Raw genomic sequence first — 17,136 nt, 5'->3', positions numbered from 1 at the left:
ATATTTAATTTATTTCTTTATTTTTTAAGGCTCAGCAAAAATGGAATCTAAAAGTTTTGTTTTATTACCTCAATTTCTCTTAAAAAATCAATTAAAACTAAATATTTTATAGGTCTTTATCAGCATTGTAATTCCTTGGTAGAATTGATTCCCAATTGACAAACAATATCACTATTAATCATCAATCAAACACCATTGACCACAAGTGTATCTGATAAATATAACTGTGTTTATATATGTTTTTTTTTGTAAACTTTTTATTTACATTTGTATATTTTTGTATATATTTGTGCAGCACAGGTCCCTGTCAATTTGGACCCAATCTGCTACTCAAACTGCGGAAATTCATTAAATGATCCTTTCAGTCCTTTTCCCCTCATGTTAGTCAGACCCATAAACTGCATTTTCACAGGTTTAGACTGATTGTTTGGGTTTTCTGAATCTGGAATCGGATGACCTGAACTACACTGCTCTGAAGTTTCTGGCTGAAGGTAAAGAGGAAGCAGGTTTCCATCTGAGAATCTGCCGACATGTGCTGTTTGCTGCCATCAGGTCCACTCAGGAAGCTGCTGGAACTGCAGCTCAGCTTCATGGACCTCATAATCTCAGATCAGCAATGTGTGGAAGATGTGATTGCGTCTGTGTGTTCATGAAGCAAAGACTCAGACTTTGAATGATCCATGAAGCTGCAGAATTCATAACTTTAGCAAATGTGAGGAAGCCGATGAGACAAACGTCTGTCAGACTTTGATGAAACCACAGAGATGCACAGATATGTTTGCAGACTGGGTTCTGGTCTCAGTCTAAAAGTTTTCATTACCAAAACCCAGAACTCTGCCGCTCTTAACTTCCCTCAAAAGGGCTTAGATAGCAGGCATGCAGAAGTTGGAGACATGGGTGCTAATGCTGTTTAATCTTTTTAACTGCAGATGTTTGCATGTTTGTGCCCCGGTGACTCAAAAACTCAGTCATACTGAAAGGTAGATGGTGGGGGATGGGGGGCAGTGTGGTCTGAGCAGCATCAACAGGATCCAAAAATAGATTAAGTGTAAAGACGAGACAACAAAAAGGTGAGCTGCTCTCTGTGTCTCTGCCACGGGAAGCATTCAGTTGTGACCACAAAGATTTCTTTCTGAAAAACAGAATAAACTTTTACATAAAAGTTAACATTTCCAAACCCTAAAAACCCTGAGGTTTATCTAAAAGTCATGGAGGTTTAAGTTGTGTTTTATTTTAATTTAAGTTTTTGTTTAGTCTGTCTGATTTCTTTAACATGATCAAACAAAAATAGATCAATTGTCTGGGCAGAATTTGTGGTTTGATGAAAATTACAACCAAAGTTTGTGTTGCATTTATTTGACAGTTGATGTTCTGCCTTTCACACCGTGTTGCTCTGTGATGATGTAGTCTGAAAAGGAGCAGCAGCATGTGGTTAAAGCTGCTGTCGTTGATGTTAACAACAGCATCAATGCTGCTCAACAAGAGGGTTTGATGATTGAAATATGCTGGTCTTTTACCTGCAACTCTGTGTATTATGTTAAAGATATAACCTATTCTTGTTACAAAGATCGTGGTTTAAAAAAAAGCATACATTTTCTTCCAAACTTCAGATCACAATGTTTTTTGGACATTTCTAAATTTTGCTTTGTGACATTTTTTGAACAATCGCTGAAAGGTTTCATAAAGTTAAAACGTTTCTGACTCACTGGACAGCTTAGAAAACCAAGTGTTTATGCATATGTGCATCAAAATGTTTGCATGCACTACAGTGCAATGCCCCCCCCCCATGTTTTCATCTTTTCCATTGCAGGGGTATTTTTCTCAGACACTATACCTCACTGCGGTGAAACCACATCTAGCAGCAAATGCTCAGCTTTCTATCTGGTCGTCTAAACACACAACTTTAAGATCAACCACCTTTGTATCAAAAAGAAAAATATAAAAGGTCATAAAATGTGTGAACACATTAAGTATACAATAAAGCAAAAAAAAGTATTTAGTTTTAGGTTACAGGTCTGTGAGAGACAGAAATCTTGCTTGTTTGTAGGTGACCAAATACTTATTTTACACCATAATTTGCAAATAAATTCTTTAAACATCAGACAATGGAATTTTCTGGATTTTTCTTCTCATTTTGTCTCTCATTGTTAACCTATGATGAAAATTACTGAACTTGCGGGGGTGAAGTAGTGGACCCAGAATGCACCATTTCAATGTCAAAAGTATTCAATGCTCTTGTCAATGAGGAAGAGGATAGTGGTAAAACCTTAGTCAAAATGGATGACAGCACAATGTGTTTTTTGGGGTTTTGGCCTGTGAAGGGTTGTAAAAACGAGCAGCTGCATCCTAAAGGCAGCTGCAGCTCTGTCTTGCAGTTCCATGGGGTTCATGAAATAAAACGTACTATTTTTGTGTGTGTGGTGAGTGAATTATGAAGTATTTGTTAGGTTTATGTGAGTTTCACGCAATTGTGATTTATAGATGATGTTGATGTTCGGTGCTTATAAACCACATTTTAGTCATCAGTGAGGCGCGAGGACTGACTACTTCACCTTTACTTACCCCTATGTGCTGTATAAGTGTTTGTTATTACCTTTCACCCACACCGTGCCCTTAGAAAAAATGTGCGTGAACATTTTTGCTCTACAGTTTCACCGAGTGGTCTGGGACCTGTACCCAACAGGTATTGATGATGAGTGATAGCAGAGATAAACAGGAAGCAGGAGTCAAGGGAGGAAGTGGAACAGTCAGTTGCTGAGCAACTAAATTTCAGAGGCCTTTTGGCCACTTGCCCTCTATATACACTCACCAGAATGTTGTATAATTACACACAGTACTTTGCTCTAGGGTGAGGCAGTGATCATGAGGAGCAGGCAAAGTTCAGACTCTAAGGTGGAAGTACTGATGCAAGAGAAGGCCGGGTCTGTGAGTCAAGAGAGTGGTAGAATCTGATCGGCAGTAAGTGGCAGAGGTATCTAGTAAGGTGCAGGCAGGCTTCATAGTCCGAGGACAAAAACGGACAGCGCTGATGAAGATACTATGGACTTTGATCTAGGATGGATCTGTACAGAATACTGATAACTTTCTAGCAGATAAACTGGAAAGAGACATGACTTAAATACAGCTGAAAGCGGGTCAGAGAAATCATCTCAATGGTAAACTCAGCTTTAAAGGGTGGAGTAGGATCCTCAAATTTCTATTTCTACATTTATGAACTTCTTTAAATGTGATGTGACCTGCCTCAGTGCTTACCTAACAACTCCAACTCCTCTGTAGGTCTCCTCACGGTACAAGAATGTTTGTTGGAATGACTGTTCTTCCAGAAACTCACCTGTGAGCTCAGATTCTGATGTTGGACTGGTTGTTGTGCAGACCAGCCAAGTTCTTCCACTGTCTTCATAGCTGTATGGCCAAATTGGAACAGGACGGACGAAGCAGGAAACATTGTATTGTCCAATATCCTGCTTATTAAAAGTTATTTTCACTGGGAAAACCCCAACCCCATTCCCTGAAAAACAACTTCAAAACACAATTGTCCCTCCCAATTTGACTCAGGATCATTTGGCCCACTCTGTCAGTTTACGTGATCAAACACTTCATGCCTGAGTTGCTGTTGTTCCCAATCTGCCACTTTGTTCTAATCCCACTGGTAGATGACTGGAATATTAACCAATGTGCAATTTTCAACACAATGCAAAAGACGAACCTTTACACAGAACCATGCTGGATTTTCCTGAATCCAATTATTATTATTGATTCTTTAACAGATGGACTTGGAGAAGACTGAAACACTCGAAATAAGTTTAGATGTACCCCTCCCCCCCCATATTATCACCTTTTGCTACCAAAATTAAAGCCAACCTAGAAAATACTAAATGTTGCAGTTCCTCAAACGATCATTGAAGTTTAATTTCTTAAGGCCGTATTTTTCTTGTTAACCCTTTGGAGTCAACAGACTCTTCAGAGCATCCAAGAAGGACCAAAAATAACAGATGCCCCTGTCCATTTCAACTAGGTGGAGGTTTCAAAGGATTTAATTTTTGCTTTTTTTCTACTTCCAAACTTAAGACAAATTATTTAGCCTGTGTTTTTATGCATTGGATCAAAATTGGGGAAGATGGCGGCCGGAGGGACAGGCATAATCACGACGCTCCTAATTTACTGTATACTCTCAAACTTGTTGAAGCCTTTAAGTGAACCTCAATGGAGAGTGGACAACAGAGCTCGATTGTTCCATTCTCTAAATAATTCGACCAAACATTATATGGCTGTGAGCTGTAAACAAATGAATTTAGTAATGGCAAAAACAAGTATTGGCTTTGGGACCCACGCACTGGCTACGACGTTCGTTTATCCGTCACTCTACAAGATCAGCAACCGGACTAGTACAACAGCGGTAACAAAATCTGTATCTGCCACTGGACTTATCATTACAATCTGCTTGATGTTATCCGGGGACATCCACCCATGCCCAGGCCCGATCACCGGGACATCAGGAAAAGCTAACCGTGCAGCGGCGGCTACACGCATCGCTCCTACCTTACAGGTATGCTCTTCTGCACCCTCGTGTGCTTTGGTACGCCATGCTAACCAGCTGAATCCTCTACCACCAACATCAACTGCGCTTGAGCTGCTTGTCTGGGGAGCCGGGGGCGATGGCTTGGAAGGCGCGGTGCCAGGGTGGTCCGGCGGCGGGAGGCTTGTGGCAGCGCGGGATCCCGGGGCGTGTGTCGGAGCATCGCAGCATCGCGGCAGTCCGGAGTCAAAGGTTCAACAGCGCGCTTCAAACTCAATATTATATAGGACCAAGAAACAAGATCCAGACTGGCAACGACAACAAACTTTTCCTCAAACTTCACTTCACGGTCACTCAGTCACCATGGCAACGCACGATGTAAACAGGAAGCAACTGAATCCGGGGATCGCCAAAAACCGGAAATGGTCATTTTTTCGAACTGTCAGTTACTCAAAAATAGTGTGGGATTCTAGATCTAAGCCCAGAGGGATTTTAGGTGGACATTTAAACATTAGAAGCATCATGTCAAAAACTGAACAGATAAAACACTTACTGCTTGATTCAAATCTTGATTACCTCTGTCTGTCTGAGAGCTGGCTTCATCAAAATGCCCCCTCTGCAGCACTTACTATCCTGGGCTACAAACTGTTCAGGAAAGACAGGGAGGGTGCAAAGGGTGGTGGAGTCATGGTTTATATTAAGGACAGTATTCAGTGCAGGGAAATTGTTTGGCCTGATGCCCATGCACTGGAATGCCTAGGCCTTAATGTTATACTGTCTCCACAAATGTCATTCACAATTATTGTGATTTACCGTCCCCCCTCATCAGATGGTGCATTTTATGAACAGTTTGAAAGGCTACTCAAAAACTGTAACCTAAGTAAGGAAATTGTGATTTTGGGGGATTTTAATATAAACTGGGAGGATACATCAGCAAGAAAAAATCTAAAGCGGGTGACTGACAAATTTGATCTTGTGCAATTAATTAAGGGCCCAACAAGAATTACCAACTCAAGCAGCACTCAGATAGATTTATTTTTTAGCAACCGTCCAGAAAGAATAACTAAGACATACAACATGTTAGCTGGCCTCTCTGACCATAATCTCCTCCTGGTAGTTAGAAAGCTATCAAAGAAAAGATTTAATTTTTCTGCCACAGAACACGACTTCATTGGGATCCCAAAAAAAATAAAGGAGGATTTTAAGAATGCTGTTGATCAAACCAACTGGAATCAGATATTAAAGAAAACTGATTGTGAAAGGGACTGTGAATTATTCACAAAAACACTTAAAGAAACAATTAAAAGCTTCAGTTCAAGAATCAAAATCAAACAAAATAAAAACCAGCTACCCTGGATGAATTCCTACATTACAAAATTGATGAAAGAGAGGGATTTAGCACTGAAAAATGCAATCAAAAGTAAATCTCATAGTTCAAGATATCTATTTACAACATTGAGAAATAAAGTGGTAAAAAGCATACGGAAGGCCAAGGCAGATTTTTTCTTGACAATAATTAAGAATGCCAAAGGGGATTCCAAAAAAACATGGAGCCAATTGCAAAAACTTGAAGGAAAGGACACAAAATGTAAAAAAGGTTTAGAAATAAAGGTAAATGGACAAACTACTAATGATCCAGATACAGTTGCAGATGCCTTCAACAGAGGTTTCATTGAATCTGTTTCCTTAATTGCTGCTCGTTTTAAAGCTAATGATTTGCATGTTTGTCCCATAAATAAGATAGAGCCTATACTTAACTTAATGACTGTCACTGAAACTGAAGTCGCTCAAACAATCATGTCTCTTAAGTCAAGCAGAACAAAAGACATATTCGGTATGGATACTTTTGTGCTCAAAGAACTCTGCTCATCCTTAACATCTCCCTTGACCACTATTCTCAATCAATCAATCTCTGAATCCATATTTCCAAGCGCATGGAAGTCATCAGTTGTGATTCCTATCTACAAAAATGGCGACTCCATGTTGCTTTCAAATTACAGGCCCATCAGTATCATACCCACAGTGTCCAAGATCACAGAAAAACTTATTGCCCAACAAATCATTGAACACCTCAACAATACATCTTTTTCTCTTCATCCAATGCAGTTTGGTTTTAGAGCTCTGCACTCAACAGAGACAGCCAACTGCTTTTTCACAGAAAACATAAAACAGCTGTTGGATAAGGGGGGTGTAGTTGGGGCTGTGTTTCTTGATCTAAAAAAAGCATTTGACACTATAAATCATAAAAAGCTACTGACTAAACTAACCAAATTCAATTTCTCCTCTAGTACCATAAAATGGATAGAATCATATTTGTCAAATAGATCCCAGTCAGTTAGGATAAATCACTGTCATTCCTCGCCTCTCCCTATCTCTACAGGTGTCCCGCAAGGTTCTATTCTAGGGCCTTTACTTTTTTCACTATACATCAATGATCTGCCCTCTGTTTGTTCAAATGTCTACACTCAGATGTATGCTGATGATACTGTCATTTATTCACATGGCAATAACACATCTGATGTGGCAGAGAAGCTCACTGAAATGATGGGACATGTGGCAAAATGGTTGGAGCAGTCAAGTCTATGTCTCAATGTAAACAAAACAGTTGCAATGTTCTTTTCCAAAACAAACCGTAAAAATATTCTGGCTGATGTTTTTGTGGCAGGAAAGAAAATAGACATTGTTGAAAAGTTTGAATACCTTGGGATTTTAATTGATACAACATTCAATTTTAAATCACAAATTCAAAAAGTTTGTAACCGTGTGAGGTATAACCTGTCCAATTTTAGATTTATTAGGGCAAATTTGTCACTGCAAGCTGCCACAATGTTCATGCATGCAATGATTTTATCCCACATGACATACTGTCTCACTACATGGTCACAGGCAAACAAATCAGCATTAAAACCTCTGGAGTCACTTTACAAACAAACAATTAAAGTACTGGATAGAAAACCAATAAGACATCATCACTGTGACATTTTACAAAAACACAAACTGTTAAGCTGGGAGAATTTCATTAAGTATACAAAACTATGCCTATTCTATAAAATCATTAACGGTCTATCATCCCCTCCACTCAGTCAGTTTGTTAAAATAAGATCATCCCAAAGAGTGACTCGAGGGTCGGGTCAACAAGACTGTATAGTTCCTCTGAGGAGAAGTGCCTTCAGCCAAAGCGCCTTCTCTGTAACAGCAGCACAAGAATGGAACTCTGTCCCTCACATCATAAGACACATCACCACATACACTCTGTTTAAAAAGAACCTAAAAAACTGGCTCATATCACAGCAAACATGTTCACATTGAACTGGATTAACACCTGCCCTTCCTCCTCCCCTCTTTCACCTTTGTGTTTTTATACTTGTTTTCTATGTTTTTCTCTATGTGCATGTTTTTATTAGTATATGTATTTTAGATGATAATTTAATTGTAAATGTATATTTTTAATTAATGTATTGATGTTTTTAGGTTTTTAGGTTGACAATTTTTAACACCTGTCCGGGGACTACGGATGAAAAATAGCCTTTGGGCTAATTCTGGCGCATTGCAGTGATGCTTTTAATGTGCACTGTCCCTGTTAAATAAACGAATAAGAATAAGAAATTTACCAAAACCTGATGCAAATTTGTTTTGGTAAGTAACTGAACGCCAACTGCAAGCACAAAGTGTGGAATAACTCCATGTCCCATTAACTAAAAAAGTCATCACATTATTCAGTTGATGCATACATGACACTGGTTGCATGGGGCAGATTTAAGACAGAGGTTGTGGTACAAGCAGGGCAGAAGAGCTAATGTTGAAAAGTGTGAGCGGAGACCTTTAAGGGATTTTTAAGATTTTGTGTGATTGGAGTGAACATTGAGATAGTGTGAGATGAGCAGAGCAAAGCAGGTGAAACTATAACACACAAAGACTCAATAGTGGAGATCCTGGGTCAGCTGTTCAGTGTGGACAAACCGGTGTTCCAGTTAATGAGTTGACAATTGTTCACCTAAAAAGAAAGGTTGAACGAGCAGACAGGAGAGCAGAAAGTACAATGAATAGGCAGACAAGAGGAGAAACTGAGGAGCGTAATCCTTTTACACTGGAGCTTTAGTTCCAGTGTTGACATTCTTTCAATTACCGGTACTTTTTCTCTTAAACCGTTTATAGAATTCAGATCATTCCAGGGATTCTGAAGTTGGGAAAGCAGCATTGTGCTGATATGTCACACTGCACAGTAGTGACATGTTTATATAATCATTGTAAATCAGCTGATTCTGATGTGGAGAAAAGCGGATTTGCACTGTTAATCAACATATAAAATAAGTACAAATCAGGTGATTCTAGGTGATCACATAAACGGTCCTAGATTTATGTAATGTTAAAAAGTGTGTTTTATTTAGATGTCGCCGTTGACAGCTTCTGTGTCAAAGGGGTAACCCTTGTGCTATCCTAGGCACTTTAACATTGGGAGTTGGGTCATGTACCCACTAGACAGTGCGCTGAACCTTTTTTCTTCAATCATTTGTGATATTCACTGGTGTCCATGGATTACATGAAATCTTTCCACCTTTATCCACCTTTGTCATGGTAGGGAGAACACGTCAATGGAAGGGTGGGGTCATCTAAGATAGCACAAGGGATAAACAGACCAGCCACACCAAATGAGAGTACACAGGTGAAGGTGCAGATCCTCATAACTTGAGGTCAAGAATTTAAGAAATAATTTGGTAATTTTGGTATATTGTTTTTTTTTTCTTTCTTAGTTTTTTCTTTTTATTTGTGTTACAGGACACCACTGTCAGTTCGATTTTGCATTCAGCATTAAGAAACACTGACAGCCTTTTATTGTGTCCCCCAAGATTTTGGACAAGTTTCATGACATGTTGAAAACCATGCATCAGGTAACCTGTAAGCACATGTAACTTTATACTGATCAAAGAGTTGTTGACAAGAATATCAGGCCTGTCAATCTCTCTCAGCTTGAATTTGATTAAGTTCAGATGACATCATCACAATGGCTTGAAAAAAAAAAGGTATTAATAATATGTGACACATATTCAATTCTCACTAACCACAAATTCTAAAACACGCTTTTAGCATATAGTGTGCACAGTGAACTGTCACTACCTGATCCTAGCACATGTGGTTGCTTGAACGAGCGTTGCAGACGGTGGTGTGAATGTATGACTCTGGTTCATAACTTAGCCATTTCTAAAAGTTTAAAAGTTCATGTGGTCTCGACCTTAAAGTCTATCCACCCCTGACTTAGGTGGTCACTTCAGCTCTCTTTTAGTAAAATTATATGTTTTATTCATACTATTTGGTTAAAGGAAATTCAGAAGAAAATTTCTGACACTGTCCCTTTAGCCTCTGCCATGCAGGGTTTGCTTTGGAAAGAAGCGTTATTGCAAATTCTTAGTTTTATATGAGCTTTAGGTTCTTGAACATAGTCTGACAAAGTTGCCTGGACTGAAGTTACCGGGGCCCCATCACAGGAACTTGCAATGCTCAGCCTGAAAAAGCTACCCCTTCATGTTGGTACACCACTGCAGGAAGCAGCGAAAGGGTCTTTTGTCATGTGATTTAGAGGATGGGCCAGAGAGGGGAACTGCCTTGATGGCCCAGTCCATTGGATCAACAAAATTATCAAATAGAAGTATCTTTAATCTTCATATGTTACCAGTGGCTGGGGCCTTCCAATGAATCAACACCTCAAGTAGTACGTGGACAACATGTGCAGGTTTCATAAGTTAGGCTTCTGCTAAAGAAAAACTGTTCAAAGTTTCTGTATTTAAGGAGTTCTTAAAATGATGTGGGGGAGTAAGCAGAAGTCAGCCTCTCACTGTGTGCAGGTAGACACTCCCATCACATTTGTACAGACACAAACCCAGTTGTGGCTTTGATCACGTGACCATGTTTCTTAAAACTGTTGTCACTTCAGAGAACCAATCAAAAGTTGACTTGTCGCTATAAATGTTAATGTACTTTCATTCACGGCGAGACTCCAGACATGATGATCTCGAAGCGCTTTGTTTTCTTTCTGACACTTTTGTTTGTAGCAGCAAATGGTGAGTTATGGTTTTAATCGTTTACATGTATTTCTGAGCATCTTTATCTGATTTCATTAAACATTTTTTGTGCTTCTCAGAGGTATTTTCGTTTTTGTTTTACTTCAGGACAGAAGACGTATCCGAAGGCATCCTCCTCTGTACAGCAGAAAGGCAAAGGTTTCCTTTCTGTCTCGGTTGGTGACACTGTTACTTTAGAATGTTCTTACGAAGGTCCTAATTCAGTTCAGATCTTCTGGTACAAGCAAAGTTTTGGACAAAAGCCCAAGCTTATGTCCACTTTTTATGGGCACACTACAAAGGAGACCTTTTCTGATGAATTTAAGAGCAATTCACGTTTCAAACTGGAGACAGAAAACCAAAATCCTCACTTGAAGATTTCTAATTTAAAATTTTCAGACTCTGCTACCTACCACTGCATAAGTTCTGATTCTTACTCACTTACTTTTTTGGAGAGCTTTCGTGTCCTTGTGAAGGACCCTTCTTCTTATGTTCTGACTTCAGTGGATCAGTCGTCCTCTGAGAACATCCATGCAGGAGACTCTGTGACTCTGAACTGTACAGTACACACTGGGAGCTGTGATGAAGAACACAGAGTTTACTGGTTCAAAGACTCTGAAGACTCTCATCCAGGACTCATTTACACTCATGGAGGCAGGAATGATCAGTGTGACAGAAAGAACAACACACAAACACACAGCTGTGTCTATGAGCTGCACATAAAGAACCTGACAGAGTCTCATGCTGGGATCTACTACTGTGCTGTTGTCTCATGTGGACACATACTGTTTGGGAACGGGACCAAGCTGGACCTCACAGGTGAGTTTTACCTTTGAAGATTCAAGTTTGTGGATGAAACAATAGTCAAGGGAATTTAAAGTTAAATCATTATTTTTCTGGTTCCTGACTCTTCAGTTCCTCTGAACTCTGTGATTCTGAACACTTTGGTTGGATTATTGACGGTCATGAGCGTCCTCGTTGCTTTTCTGCTTTTTCTGCTGTGGAAAATCCACAAGAGCAACAACTGCACCTCCACAGGTACACAAACTTCTTTCTCTGTTTCACAAATGTGTTCTTGAATTAAACTTTTTCTGTGTTTCATAACCAGAGGAAAGATCACCTGCTGCCCCCTTAAGAAGCTCAGAGGTGAGACTCAACTCTCTTCAGTTATCATGTTAATCTTGGATTCCCACAAAGTTCACACTGTGATTTTCTTCTGTCAATTTGGTTTCAGGCTGAGAACAAAGACGCAGAAAGCCTCCATTATGCTGCTGTTAATGTTAAGAAGTCCAGCAAAACAAGAAGACAGAAGAACAACTCCAACACAGTCTGTGTTTATGCGAGTGTGAGACAGCAGAACTGAACCTTTAAATCAGGGAAGAGGTTTTGTTTCCATTTTTGATACATAGCATAAAACACCCAAACAAGCATTTTTTTCTGTGGTTGGTGATAGGAAAGTACGGAGCCCGTGTCCTGACATTAAGATATTAAAAGTATATCTTGTTCCCACAGATTAGTATCTCGTTCGCACAAAATACTATTGCGTTCCCACAAGATACTATTCCGTTCCCTCAAAATGATTAACTCGTGCCAATGCAATAAGTATTTCGTTCGAATCCGAATCCGTTAATCCGTTCGAACGCAATAATTATTCACGTCATAAGTCATTCACACGGATATGCTCTCCATGCGGCCGCAAAAGCCGCTTTCAGCGGTAACTTCCGTGTCTCTGTGACCCACAGTCGTTCTGAAATCAAAAACTGGTTCACCTCAAACCTTCTCAAACTCTACAGTGATAAAACCGAGCTACTTCTCGTTGGTTCCAAATCCACCCTCTCCAAAGCCTCAAGTCTAACTCTTTCAATTGATTCATCTTCTGTCTCCCCCTTCCCCTCAGGTTAAGAGTCTGGGTGTCATCCTAGATAGCTCACTATCTTTTCAGTCCCACATCAATAACATTACACGGTCAGCCCATTTCCATCTACGTAACATTAATCGTCTACGCTTCTCCCTCACTGTCCCCTCTGCTTCTATCCTGGTTCACAGTCTGGTCACTTCCCGTTTAGATTATTGTAATTCTCTCCTCTTTGGCCTCCCCCAAAAAACCCTCAATAAGCTCCAATTGGTCCAGAACTCAGCTGCCCGAATCATCTCCAGAACCCCCTCCTTCAGTCATATCACCCCGGTTCTTCATCAGCTTCTCTGGCTCCCCATAACCTCCAGAATCCAATTCAAACTCCTCCTGTTCACCTTTAAGGCCTTCCATAACCTGGCTCCTCCTTATCTCTCCGACCTCATCCATATTAAAACCCCCTCTCGTTCTCTTCGCTCCTCCTCCTCTGTTCAGCTCTCTGTCCCTCCGGCCCGACTCGTCACCATGGGAAGCCGAGCCTTCAGCTGCTCGGCTCCCAAACTCTGGAATTCCCTCCCTCCTGATCTCCGTAACATAGACTCTCTTGCTACTTTCAGATCTAAACTCAAAACCCATCTGTTCATTTCTGCCTTCCCATCCTGATTCACTTTTAATTTTATTTATTATTTTTATTGTGCTTTTTTTTAACCTTTGTTTTGTAAAGTGTCCTTGGGTTCCTTGAAAGGCGCTTTAAATAAAATGGATTATTATTATTATTATTATTATTATTAAGAAAGAACCATGAAAAACAAAAATGATCACTTTATTACTGTCTCAATGAATATAAGATAAATATCATAAGATTTATACCTAGGGTGCTTTGTCATCATAGTATAGCTCCTGCTAGGCTACTACTAGCTCCGCCGCAGAGCTCTTTGCTTGTATGCCGGCATTTGGGCAACTGGCTGGTCGGTTGACAGACAGACAGCTGATATTGTAGTTTAGGGTCAAATAGGAATAAATATATTTAGGACTTGTTTTTTATTAACATACTCTTCAGCAGTCAGTCGCTTTACATTCGAAGGCTATTTATATTAGGCTAGGCTAATTATGCTAGGAGCTAATAGGTATATGCGGCGAAGCAGCCAACTTAATATGATATTTTTCAGATTTTCATCGAGACAATAACAGATCGACCATTCTTGCTTTTATTTTTACCCGCAATAGTGTCTTGTGGGAACGGAATAGTATTTCGTGCGAACGAGATAATAATCTGTTGGAATAAGATATTAATCTGTGGGAACAAGATATATTTTAATATCTTAATGTCAGGACTCTGGCTCCGTAGGAAAGAAACAACAGATGTTTTGACTGATGTTTTGCATAAATCCACTACTGTTTGTCCAATTTTTCAAAATATTTTTTACATGTCAATATGCCCTTTTAAAAACAAAAAAGAATATTACAATGGAGGTGGTTTGACAGGGTTGTGTTTTTGTTTTGTTTTCCTTATAAAACTGTAATTACGAATTATTGTGTGTTTATGTGATTTTTTTTTTCATTTTCATATGATGACGTAAGAATGAATGTTTTAAGGATTTTGTGCTGCAGTGACACGAGTCCTCAATAATCATTTCAATCAGGAACACAATAGTGGTAAAGCCTTAGTCAAAATGGAAGAATGCAAAATGTAGGGGGGGGGTCTATACAGAAGCTGCAGGATTTTGGGTTGTCTGGGCCTGTGGAGGTGTCAAAAAAGGGATCTGTTCCATCTAAATGGGAGCGCAGGTCTTTATTGTAGTTCCATTGAGCTTCGTACGGACAACTCCAAGGATGTGATGCAAATGGAATGCACCATTACTGCGCATGTGGTAAGTGAATGGTTAAGTAAGGTTGACGCATATGACATATGATGCTGTTGAACTCCTATTGCGCTCTTAACACCACATTCTAGTCATTAGAAAGGTGCAAGTCCTGGCACCCACTGTGTGTGAATGCCGCCTGCACAGGTTGTGCACATGATACGTAAGTGCGTGTAGTTACTAATGTGATGTCTGTCTTCTTAAACATGTTCCAGTATTTTAGATCTTTATCTTTCTGGTCCTCTCAGAGCCTTCAGAAAGTCACCCTGACCCGAGTCTGATTCTAGGTTTCTTCCTAATATTCCATTTAAGAGGGAGTTGTCCTCCTTGTACCTCCACATTTGCTTTCTCAGTACAGGAATTACACTGGATACCATTCCAAGTAATCTCATGATCACTTTATGCCATCCATACATTTTCAGAATCCCTTTCAGGGTTACGGAGCTGCTGGTGCCAAGCCTTTATGTGTGACAGCTATCCCTGGCGTTCAAAGAAGCCAGCATCCAATACACGTCTACAGAGAAAAAAAAGCTATTACTCAATCATTATATTTGTCAGAAAAACCATTCTTGCTCTGTTGCCTTCTTGCAAATGCCAGTTTAATATCATTATTGTTGTTATTTTCAGTAGTGCAAGTTATTTAAGTCATAAACTGGCCAATCGGGTGCACAAATACAAGTGTTTCATGTTGAAAGTTGACTATTTCTGATTCCAACATATAGATGTCCATTTCAGGAGAAATTACTACTGAATTGGTACTGGAAGAAACACATTTTCTATGTGTACGGTCACACTAACTTTGCCCTGTTTGACATACAGTCAGTTGAGCCAGCCCAGCTGCTTTTGGACAAATGCAGGGTACATCCTGGACAAGTCACCAGTCAGTTGCAAGGCTACATACACACATACACACCACACATGCTCACATTTAGGGACAATTTAGAATTCACCAAGTAACTTATGAATGCTCTTGGCCTGTGGGAGGAAACTAGAGTGCCAGCAGAAAATGCAAGCATGCATGGGGAGAACATGCAAACTCCACACAGAAACAACCTGGTCACTTTATGATTAATATTACATGATCAGAATAATCTGGTCTTCATGGAATAATTTGAATTGTAACAGATTAAAAGAATCATGATGAAACAAAGCCCTGCCCAATGATTTGTGCCTTCTTTTAAGACAGGTCTCAAACTCCAGGCATCGAGGGCTGGTGTCCAAAACGTTTTGGAACTAACCTGCCATTAAAGCTGCTTGTTGGCTAAACACACTTGATCAAAGTAATCAGCAGCAGAATTTCTAAACAACCCTATCATGTGGTCGAACAATCCACAGGACCAGTCACTCAAAGTTTTTCATTACATGGGAAGTAAGAGCAACTGGCCTACAGTTTAGTGATTAGGATCTCGTGCCAGACTTTTCTTGGATCAGGAATCAAGCAGGATATTTCCAGAGTGATGGAACGTTCCCCAGTCGGAGTAAGACCTGTAGAAGTGGAACACTTAATTCTGCAGAATGTTTTCAGTAGCCTTGTCGACACTTGGTCGGGACCAAAGGCCATCCCGGCATGTAGTCTCTGTAGCTCCTTCCACACCTGGTCCACACTGAAAGATGGGGCTTGGGAGGGTGTTGGAAACAAGACGATCTGCTGTAGAGGACAGATGAGAAGGAGGATTAAAAAAAAACAGGTTGATCATAATGATCCGGTGATGTGGGAGCTAACTGTTGAGAGCTGCAAATATTGAGGAGGGGCTGAAATGATTTACAAAAGTATTTATCTTATCAGCTCTCTCTGTGTCCACAAACTTAAAACTCTCTACTACTGTGTTTCGGCCAGTGATTGCCTTCATGCCCTACTAGACCTCATGCATTTTGTTCTTCATCAGCTTTCTTTCCAACATTTTGATGTACTCTGTCTTAGACTCTTTCAGAACTGTTTTAAATTCACTCTCCACCTCCTTCATCAAGTTTTTATCCTTACTTCTGAATGCTTGTTATTGCCTGTTCAGGATGGCTTTGCCCCCTTTAGTAATCCATTGTTGGGAATGCACTTTACAGACATGACAGGGACCACCATGTCAACACATACTTTTAAATAGTCAGTCAAGAACACCAGAGCCACCTTGATGTTCTCCCCGTCTGAGCCCATCGACACACTCCAGTCTGTGGTGGCAAAACGGTCTTTCAGGGACTTTTCTGCTTCTGTAGACCACTGCCTGAATTGTCAAACTGTTGTAGTTTGCCTGCTTACAGTCAGGTATATATTTAGGCTGCAGATGTGCCATGTTGTGGTCAAATTTATCAAGGGGGGGTAGCGGACTGACTAAGTATGCTTCCTTAAGATTCGTGTACAGCAGATAATGTTCTTTTTTCTCTGTTAGCGAAGCATAAATATTGACGGAAGGCTGCATTTGTGAATAAATGCTTCAGGGTACTGGGTTTGTAGAGCGGACAAGGTGTTATTGATAGAGTTACAGGCTGCCACTGCATTTGCTCTAGGTCAGGGGTCGGGAACCTATGGCTCGCGAGCCATATATGGCTCTTTTGATGGTCACATGTGGCTCGCAGACAAATCTTTAATTATAGTTTTTTTTTTTCATTAGACCAGTCCTTGTCGGGCGCGATGCGATGCCAGAGGCGCGCAGTAGTAGCAGTGCTTAGAGAGAGAAATCTGCGCCAGCGCTATCAGTTACTATTATCTATTATTTCACAGAGTTTGTACCACCTGGAAACCTGTGAATTGACGTGCCTAAAACTGCACGCTCCCGTCTCTGAGAAAGAGCGCGCAGATGCGGGGACGGGATGTGTGAGGGAGAAAGCAGAGGGTGGGGGTGAGGGGTTGTGGGGACA

General features: G+C 40.3%; 1 protein-coding gene across 1 annotated transcript; it reads left to right on the top strand.

Moving 5' to 3' along the window:
• The first annotated feature begins 10,517 nt into the window (after positions 1-10,517).
• On the top strand, positions 10,518-11,968 carry LOC101169011 (immunoglobulin kappa light chain-like). Its single transcript, XM_023966149.1, has 5 exons — positions 10,518-10,572; positions 10,681-11,391; positions 11,488-11,610; positions 11,681-11,718; positions 11,807-11,968. Exons 1-5 carry the CDS (start codon positions 10,518-10,520, stop codon positions 11,933-11,935), a joined length of 1,056 nt encoding a protein of 351 aa, XP_023821917.1. The 3' UTR covers positions 11,936-11,968.
• Positions 11,969-17,136: the final 5,168 nt, after the last annotated feature.

This window comes from Oryzias latipes, chromosome 18, assembly GCF_002234675.1.
Source record: "Oryzias latipes chromosome 18, ASM223467v1".
In the NCBI taxonomy this organism is placed as follows: domain Eukaryota; kingdom Metazoa; phylum Chordata; class Actinopteri; order Beloniformes; family Adrianichthyidae; genus Oryzias; species Oryzias latipes.
The sequence above is the reverse complement of the archived record's forward strand: the minus strand, read 5'-3'. Positions and strand labels throughout refer to the sequence as shown.